The sequence below is a fragment of the Mus musculus genome, chromosome 4 (assembly GCF_000001635.26).
Source record: "Mus musculus strain C57BL/6J chromosome 4, GRCm38.p6 C57BL/6J".
Taxonomy (NCBI): domain Eukaryota; kingdom Metazoa; phylum Chordata; class Mammalia; order Rodentia; family Muridae; genus Mus; species Mus musculus.
This window is the reverse complement of record NC_000070.6, coordinates 53,781,164-53,791,030: the sequence shown is the minus strand read 5'-3', so window position 1 is coordinate 53,791,030 and position 9,867 is coordinate 53,781,164. Positions and strand designations below refer to the sequence as shown.

Sequence of the window (9,867 nt, the reverse complement as noted above, 5' to 3'; positions counted from 1 at the left end):
AAAGCCTTCTTGGAAAAAAAAGTCCTTCCATCTCTCCAACTCTAGAGAGCTGAGACCAGGACAGCAGAAGAGATGGAGAAGCCAGTGTGGTGGAAGGAAATACAATGAGTGTTTGAAGTGGTCTGGTCTGCCATGCTTGCATTATGGAGTAATAAGGGGAAAAGAGGCAGAACAGATCTGCAGGCTGGAACTGAAAAATAACACAGAACTGTTTCATGCTAGCGCCCAATAGGTGCATGGCACAGAAACATCTGTGGTACTGAAGATATCACATGTGACACAGCTGTCTACTCAGAGGTCCATGGGTGTTGACCACAGCCTGGTACTTCCAGAACAGGAAGTTCTCCTCTTTCTAGGGTCTCTGGTGCTTATTTACCCAATAGTATGCCTGGCCAGGAGATTCTGTGGATGTGGTTGGAGTAAAAAAGAATTAATGATACAGATGTAAATAAAACAGCCATGGAAAGTCACCCGGGGTTTACATGATGAAATTATTCTGTGTAAAACCAGCTGAAAGTAAAGGTCTGATTCAGCAGTGTGAACCTGCACAGTTATATGTTTTTAGATGTTCAGTAAAATGGCAACAAAGATATTGATATAATATGTACACGTAACTAGGGCTGGGGGTGTTGCTCAGTGGTAGAGTGCTTGACAAACATGCCCAAGATCCCAGGTTCACTCCTCAGGACCACAAAAAAAGGGAGTAAATATAATTAATAGAATACAATTAATGTTGTATTAGCAAATATTATTATGAAAATTAGAAGTTCTTGGGTTCAGTGTCTGGCAAGTAGTGGAAACTTTGTCATTCTTATTCTTAATATTATATTCATGTGTTCCTCACATATGATTCTGAAATATTCATATCTATTATTCTTTGAGCAAGAATCTACCCCAGAGACAAGGTCTCCTTATGCTGTACAGGTTGCGATCTCTGGAACGGAAGCAATCCTTTTGCCTTATCTGTACCATAGCTAGGTCTACTGGAGTGTCGCTGCACTAAGTTCATAGACATACTTCTCTGACTAGAATTCTGATTATACCTTTATACATTTCTTTTATGATGAATTAGGTCAAATAATGGGATTATACGCACTATATTCCACATTTTTCAAAACTTCTTTGGTGGCAACCATTAACAGTCCATTTTATTAGCTTACCAGGGAAATTTCTAAAGTGGGAATTTTTAAATTCTTGCAATAAATGTTTTTTGGTGAATTGTGGACCTGAGGCTTATGTATAAAGGCAGTGTCTTTAGAACTTCTTTATAATAGGCCATTAATGAGGATAAGAAAAGAAAGCCATACATGTCTGTCTGTTTCCAATAAACTGCAAGTGAGGCACAAAAAAACATTGGTTGGGGAAACCTTGCCACCCTTGGCCTCCCCAGATCCTTGGAGGTCAGTCCAGCCTAGCATTCCTTTCTTAACACCTGCTGCAAAGCCCTTGCTTTGCATTGCTATAGGACTTTCAGATCCCTGCATGTCCGTTGACCTTTCTAGCTAAGGATGTGACTTTTGACTAACCTTTGGCCCGTGGGTCAGCAGTTAAGCTGTCCATTATCCCCAACCCCTTTCATCTTTTGCCTTTTTAAGGACAATGCCAGTTGTGCATAATTTAATACGTATTTTGGCTGTCTAAGCCATTCTTAGGTGATAAAATTCGCAAGGCAGGTGATGTAAGGGGTATTATTCTTGGATGGTAATTATGGGAAACTTTAAAGAGAAGCATTAGGCTGTGCTGTAGAAAATACTCTCACTCAGGGGCTTCTACCCTGCCTTTGGTTATTCAGTTTTAGCATAAATGACACACAACCTTTAAATTTATAATAAACCTTAGTCAGCAGTAGAGCTGGGCACATATCTACCCTCTCTGCTATTATGTCTATTTCCCTGCCAATAACCCCACAATATGACTTGCCATGTTCCATCTGGGCTGCTCTTAACTCCAACTGATCAGCCCGCACAGCCATGATGTCAAGACGCTTACCCCCATGATGTCTTACCAAGGGGATCTTATGTGGTACAACTGTCTAGAAAAGGAAAGGAGAGGAGGGAAGGGGACAGAAGGCAAGGGGAGGGGAAGGGGAGGGGAGGGGAGGGAAGGGGAGGGAAAGGAAGGGAAAGGAAGGGAAAGAAGATAGTGTGTGTGTTGCTGTGAGGATGTCAGCTGAGGGAAAAGGTGTCAGTTGATGCTAATTTTTTTCCTAAACTAAGGAATATGAAAAGGTTTTTTTTTTTCCAAGTCAGGACAGAGGCCCTAAAAGTGGATGCTTAGTATTTTGATGAAATTATACCTAAAAATTAAAGGACGATTTATTTTCTTAAATAATTTATTTGTAATAAATTAACAGTTAAATAGCAAATTATAATTAATGGTCAAGAACTCACAAAACATACTAACAGATTTTTAAAAATCTTTGGTTGACACATCTACTCACATTCTACAAAGCATGATAATTTTGTGTCACAAAAAGCATAGATCACTAAATGCTTTCAGGAAGAGGTTAATGTAAGGCGCTTTTGTTTGTTTTCAACCCCAGATACACGTTGACTGATCAGCAGTAAGGAAAAGCTGGAAAGGGTCAAGCAAGAAACAGGCATCTGTGTCCTAGACCTCTGCGGATGCCCCGAGACCTTTGGAAAGCCATTCTGAAACTCCCTGGACCTTTTTTCTTCTCTGTGAAGTGGAGTAACCAAGCAGAGTCTGTATAAAACTTGGATGTGGTTGCTAAGCATTTCCATTACAGTCCAAAGAAGACCAGACACTCACTTTAGTTCAAGGAAGAGAGGAGCATAGTTAGAAAATGTGGCTTAACTCTTCTGTTAGACTCAAATGACCCATAAACAGATGTAGCATCTGGTAGACTATGATGCATCTGAACTATGAATTCTTACTGCTAGGACCACCATGCCTGGCATGAAGATACCAGTGAAAAACATACAGAGAGTTTTGAATTAGTTTCTAGTCCCATACATACCGTGACTATTTGGGCCTGATGTAATAACAACTCTCCTTCTTTCTCCTTCTCCTTCTTCTTCTTCTCCTCCTCCTCCTCCTCCTCCTCCTCCTCCTCCTCCTCCTCCTCCTCCTCCTTCTTCTGATGTTAATTTAATACAACTTGGTATAGAAATTTTAAGGTGAATAAATATTTTAAGAAGTACATCACCTATAATAATATTGCAAAGATTTATTCATCTTTGAAAGGATTTCCTCTAGGGGTTCTTGAAATTATCACCCCCCTCATTCAGTGTAATTACAGCTCAACCTCCTCATTTCATTTGGTGTCCTTGGAGCACTTCAGGGAAGGCCCTCTCTGAGCACAGACGAAAGGCCCAGCAAGCAGGGAAAAGAGCATTCTGTGTATGGCACAAAAGTCCTGCATTTAGGGACAGAGGTCCTCTCTGCCTTCCTCACATTCAAAGAAGCTAAGTAAAAGCAAAGCAATGCCAAATGTGCTGTTTTTATCTAATGCCAGGTGAGAGGCTGGCATTACACAAAGACATTGAAATGTCCCAGTGTCTGACTCTCCCCAGGCTGCTAAGAATGATATGCACACTTGGGGTGGACGGAAGTAATCTCCTGGCCTCTGTGCTCACTTGTCTCTATAATCTATACTGTTTCTGTGGGGAGATTAATCAAGTGCAGGGTAAATAAAGGACTTAGAGGGAAACCCGGTGTGCTATAAGTGCATCGGCTGAATTGACCTTAATGACAGTCACCTTGTTACATATAAAGAAAATACTTTCTAGAGAGACAAAGAAGCTTAAATTTCTCTATAGTGTAGCTATCGAAAATTTATAACCACAATCCATAGACTGCCCACCTGTAATTCAAAAGATTATAAAGCCAAACGAACTTTGGGGAAATAAAATGCTCCAGAGATAGGCATTTTCTGCAACTGGGGCTCAGCTACTACTGGACTTATCTTTGAGTCCAGGCACCATCAGGACCAGGTTGGTTTGTGGTGATGACTGCAAGATCCACAGTGTGCTACTGATTTACTGGGTGCTACTCTGCCCCAGCTTAAGGATGAGGAAATGCTCTGTGGGAGGCAGGAAGACCAAGTCTAAAGCACTCGTACATTAGCATCTGGTATTCTAGTTCTATTGTTTACTCTCAATGAATCATAAAATGGCAATATTCGGATTTTCGTAATTATTTAATTTTACAGGACTTAAGTCAGCATGAATTTGGGCTGAATTAAAAGAGTCAGTACCAAGTGTGTCAAACTAAGGGTGTGCTCGGGCTCATTTTAGCTAAGGTTTATAAGAAAACCATGCAGTCCAGTTCATAAGTTAGCAAGACTTTTCCTTAGATGGATGAAACCTGCTATTTGTTCTCAGAGATAGTATATGTATCAGAGGCTCAACTGAAGTCGAATATCATGATTCCACAGAGGTCAAAGGAGGCTTTCCACACACATAATCCTCACTGCTCTGCTCCAGAGGGGCATCCCTCCAGGGAGGGCCGGCCCCATGGCTCTCCCGGGTTGGTTTCCACAGTGGCTAACTCTTCACTCATCAGTCTTAACATGTATTTGCCTCCCATCAAACGCGTCTCCTTTCTCAAAATAAACGTTTTAATATATTCAGAGGGCAACAAGCATTGTTCTTTCATCTGAGATCCAGTCTAAGGAAGTCCTCATTACTGATGTCATGAGCGAAACAGCAGTTTTAAACTTACGGCTGTTTTGTTTTGCTGGTTTTTTTCCCCACCTGAAGTTCTAGGGTAATAGGGCTCGAGCAATATTGCTCAAGTCTCCTTTCAGCTCTCAGCTGCTGTTCATCACTTTGTCACTTCCGGTGTCATACCTCGCCACAGCATGAAATCACGTGACTCTTCAACCAGTGCTGCCCTGGGGGCTGACTGTCACCACCACCTTAGGGAGCCCCGTGGCTTGGGCCAGGGGAAGGAACTCGGTAGTCATTCAGTAGAGTTCTGTCATCCTCATCTGGCAGGCGGGTCTTTGGGGGAAAGAGCCCCAGAATGTTTCCCTGAGCAGCGACTCCTGTTTGATGCAGGCTTTGCTCTCCCAAGACCTTGACCAAGAAGTTGATATACCTCATTGCCAAGCGAAGCGTCTCGTTCTTGCTCAGCTTCTTGTCTGGAGGGTGAGTAGGGATAAGTTTCCTCAGCTTGGCAAAGGCATTGTTGACACTCTGCTGCCTCCACCGCTCCCTGGTATTTGTGAAGATCTTTCTGGTCATGTCCAGGTTCCTGCGATGAGAGAGAAAAGGGGCTTTGGTGGCCAAGCTCTTGTAAGAGGCACAGTTATAATAATGTGTTCTGCCAAGAACCTGCAATGTTAGCTCTTTTCAACCCAGACTTTAGGAAATTCATTTTGACTAAAGCTTTTAAAGACATTTTTAGAAATGTCTTTAAAATATATATATATATTATTTCATGTATGTGGGTACACTGTCACTGTCACACACCAGAAGAGGGCATCGGATCCCCATTACAGATGGCTGTGAACCACTGTGTTGTTGCTAGAAATTGAACTCAGGACCTCTGGAAGAACAGTCAGTGCTCTTAACTGTTGAGCCATCTCTCCAGCCCCAGAAATGTCTTTTTCACGAAGAAAAAAAAGATGTAAGAAGAAAGGGCCAAAGACCAGCATGCTGTCGCCTTTTCTCCCTGATTATTTTGCAGTCACCATTAAAAAACTGCACCTAGTCTCTTTCCTATATCCTTCATCCCACATCTCCCATGTTTTGAGACTGGATCTCACGCAGTCCAGGATGGCCTCAACCTTACTCTATGGCCAAGGGTGATCGTGAACTTCTGAATCTCTTACCTTCACATCCTGAATGCTGAGATTGCAGGCATGTGTCACCATGCTTTGGTGTATGCATGCTGGGGGTTGGTTGAACCTAGGGCTTCAGGCATGCTAAGCAACATTCCTTCAACTAAGCTACATCTCCAACCTCCATCATAACCTATCCTTCCCAGTAGATCATCTCCAGTACAGACTCAAGTACATGTGCGACTAAAATCCATACTTAGCCCACGGAGTGTTGGGTGTGAATGTGCAGCGTATTAAGAACTCTTAGGAACGGAGAAATAAAGTGATATTTGGATTGGAGAAGATGGGGCAGCTCTCCTTGCTTTGGCCGACCTCATCTGAAGGACTGGGCTCCAAACTCCAATAGCTAGAATGATCACAGTTGGAGAACTGTGAGCAGGGTGAGAAAGGGCCGCGATACCCAGATCTATGACAGCAGACATGCGGCTGTTTAGCCTGATGAGAAGGAAAGGAAACGTGCCTGTGAGTTGTGGCATGGACTTCCAGAAGACACCTGGCCTTCTTGGCCTTTCCATAGCTGACCTTCTCCACATTAGGAAGGAGCATCAAATACGGCCCAGTCTCATCTGCCATCTTTAACTGTTGGAGGCATGGATCCTCTTTCTCCTCCACATGGCCCGGAATAGTGCATTAAAATGGGAATCATCATGGCACACTGGCAGGTGAGTCAAAGTTCACCCCTAGGAAGCCTAGTGTCAGTGGTCCACTTGCTGTTCCTTGGTGCTTGCTCCAGCCTCAGCTTCCCAGAGCACTTAGGCCCTCTGCCCCCCACCCAAGAGTGATGTGCATTGCTAACTTTTCATGCTCTTTCCTCGTTCTCCAATCTCCTCCTCACAGTCTCCCCTTCTCTTTCTCCAGATTCTTTTTTTTAATATTTATTTATTATTATACATAAATTCACTGTAGCTGACTTCAGACACACCAGAAGAGGGTGTCAGATCTCATTATGGGTGGTTGTGAGCCACCATGTGGTTGCTGGGATTTGAACTCAGCACCTTTGGAAGAACAGTCAGTGCCCCTACCCGCTGAGCCATCTCTCCAGTCCCTCCAGATTCTTTAAAGAGCTGCTCTAAGTTGGGCCTGGCTGTGCAGGCCTGCAGTCCTAGCCACTTAGGAGGCTAAGGCAAGAGGATTTCAAGTCCAAGGACTCATTGAGCTACAGAGTGAGTTTGGCCTTCCTGCGCAAGGGCACTTGCCTGTAGCATGCATGAACCTTAGGAGGCCTAAGGAAAGGGACCAGCTCTACCCAGCCTCCTCCCAATCCTGACTGTATAAGAGTCTTCATAGCATAGCAAAATACACTCTGGAGATGCTAGGATCAACTGCAGCTGTTAGCTGTGCTATCACTGGAGTAAGCTACAGTACACACTAATGTATTGCCAGTAGTTTGTAGATAGAGGTGTTCAATAAATTATATGTGACAGGGCTGGACAGATGGCTTAGCAGTTAAGAGCACTGACTGCTCTTCCAGAGGTCCTGAGTTCAGATCCCAGCATCCATATGGTGGCTCACAACCATCTGTAATAAGATCTGATGCCCTTGGTGTGTCTGAAGACAACTACAGTGCACTCACATAAAACAAATAAATCTTTAAAAAAATTATACGTGACATTTCCCTACTTTCTTATAAAATGGACCTGGATTGGTAATTTTGCCCGATTGTAGGCTAATGTAAGCGTTCTGAGCACATTTGAGGTAGACTAGTCTAAGTTAATGATCTTCTAAGTCAGGTGTGTCAAATACATCTTCAATGTGTGTTTTCAACCGCTGGCAGACTCTGAAGGAGGGTTCAGGTCTATATCCTAAGTCAGGGTATAGCTTTATTGTACTGCTGCTAGGACCTCAGAAGGAGGGTTCAGGTCTATATCCTAAGTCAGGGTATAGCTTTATTGTACTGCTGCTAGGACCTCAGAAGGAGGGTTCAGACTTGACCCTCAGGAGATGGCTGCCTTTCGTTTACCTGATGACAGCTTCTGTAGATACAGAGAAACATCACTTACATCCTAGAGCCTGCTTCCAAGAAGACCACATCGCCCTGGAAAACAGATGGGTGAACCAGGTCTCTTCCAGGTCAGAAATGTACACTGGCCCATTATCTTGTATCTAGCCTGAGTCATTTCTGAATAATTTGCTTTTTGGCTTTACAATAAAAGCGTGCTGCCGGAACTTTATTCCAATTCTACCTGAAGCAGAAAACGTCACCTGCAGCCACATCAAGGAGTCTCGAAGACAGGAAGAAAACTATTAGGTTTTGTTCACACCAGAGCAGGCCAGGACTGAGAGGCAGCCATTGTCTTATCAAAAGAGGGTTTAGCTCACAGCCGAGTCAACTCTAGTCCTGTGGGGGGTGGAGTCCTTTTCAAACTGGGAGGAGAGGATTAGGCTGGATTAACTGGTTGTGGTGTTTTTCTAAGAGGGCCAGAGCCCATTGTACCAGAGAGACAGAAGGAACGGTAGGGGGAAAAGAGAAGAAGAGAAAAGGAAAAAAAACCAAAAAACCAAAAAAACCACCTCTTCTAAAATGTAGCCTGCCATCGCTAGGGACGCTTGGTAATTACTTGTTGATTTAGCCTCAAGTGTTTTACTCTCCTTCTCCACGGGGGAAATAGAAATCAGTGACTTAACAAGCTGGAAAAGTCCAAAATAGAGGCCACTGGAAAATCGCTGCAGTACTTCTTAAATCAAAGGAAAATTACATTTAGTGTTTTTCCAGTTGCAAGGTCTGATTGCCTCTAATGTTGATTTCAAAGCAATAGAAGAGGGGAAATTCCACACCGGATGCTGTGGCTGGATGTCGAAACGAGGGCCAAGCCAGGCAAATGTCACAACTGAGGACTCTCACTAGCTTTGGGCTCCTTAGCTTTTTTTTTTTTTTCCTCTCCATGAATCTCTTTGGTGGTCTAGGGAAGCCTGGGTTTGCAGTCCACTCAGAATGACGATTTTAAATATATATTGGTTCATATGTCAAAATTATAAATGCACAAGTTAAAATACAGAGATACAAAAATTGGTTATGCTTAGTAGTTATTAAATACTAAAATAAAAGTGCAATATGGTAACACATCTGCCTAATTTTTAACACACTACAAAACTACACATATTACCATAATTCCTAAGAAGTGACATTGATTTTTTTTTTTTTTTAAGATCTGCAACATTTGGGGTGTGACATGGTAGCATCCAGGACCTCCACTGGTGACAAGTTTTCCACCGCTACCTTGTGTTAGGATAAAACTTTGCTTCTGTATCATATCTCAAAGCACACTAACTGAACAGCTACTCAATATCATTGGTTATTTCCCGTGTCTGCATATTTAACCCACTTAAAGTTGTTATTTTGAGAAGGAAGCCAAAAATTGTTTACTTTATTGAAAACCATGTTGATATTAATACATTTTATTACCTATATTTATAAATAAAAGAGACGCTAATTAAAAATGCAGCATCTCCTTATTCAAGGTCCCAGACCTTGAATTCTATCCACAGGTCCCTAGGTAGGTAGGGATCATAGATTCAAGTTAATAATGGTGGGAAAGGCCTGGAGAGACGGCTCAGTAGCTACAAGCACTGGCTGATTGTTCATCCAGAGGACCTGAGTTCAATTCCCAGTACACATCAGCTCATAATTGTCTGTAACTCCAACTCCAGAAGATTCAGCCCCCCTCTTCTGGACACCAGCCACGAAAGTCGGGCACAGATACATGCCCATACACATAAAAATACTAATTAAATAAAAAGGGTCATAAGTTTAAGGCCTGCCTGGACAAAACATCTCACTAAGGCATGGGTGCTTTAGAAAGCACCTGGACCACGAAAAACCAAAAAAAAAAAAAAAAAAAAAAAAAAAAAAGAAGAAGAAGAAGAAGAAGAAGAAGAAAGAAAGAAAGAAAGAAAGAAAGAAAGAAAGAAAGGAAGGAAGGAAGGAAGGAAGGAAGGAAGGAAGGAAGGAAGGAAGGAAGGAAGAAAGATAGCAAGCAAGTACCTGGACCTCAAAAAACCAAAAAAAAAAAAAAAGAAGAAGAAGAAGAAGAAGAAGAAAGAAAAAGAAAAAAAAAAGA

The 9,867-nt window shown here is 42.5% G+C and overlaps 1 protein-coding gene across 1 annotated transcript in view; it reads right to left on the bottom strand.

Annotated features, from left to right (window-relative positions):
* Positions 1 to 2,318: 2,318 nt before the first annotated feature.
* Positions 2,319 to 9,867, bottom strand: part of Tal2 (T cell acute lymphocytic leukemia 2) — a 9,012-nt gene continuing 1,463 nt past the window's right edge. Inside the window, exon 2 of the mRNA NM_009317.4 lies at positions 2,319 to 5,220. Within this exon, the coding sequence (NP_033343.1) occupies positions 4,884 to 5,210 (327 nt within the window). The 5' untranslated portion in view covers positions 5,211 to 5,220 and the 3' untranslated portion in view covers positions 2,319 to 4,883. The remainder of the gene's footprint in view (positions 5,221 to 9,867) is intronic.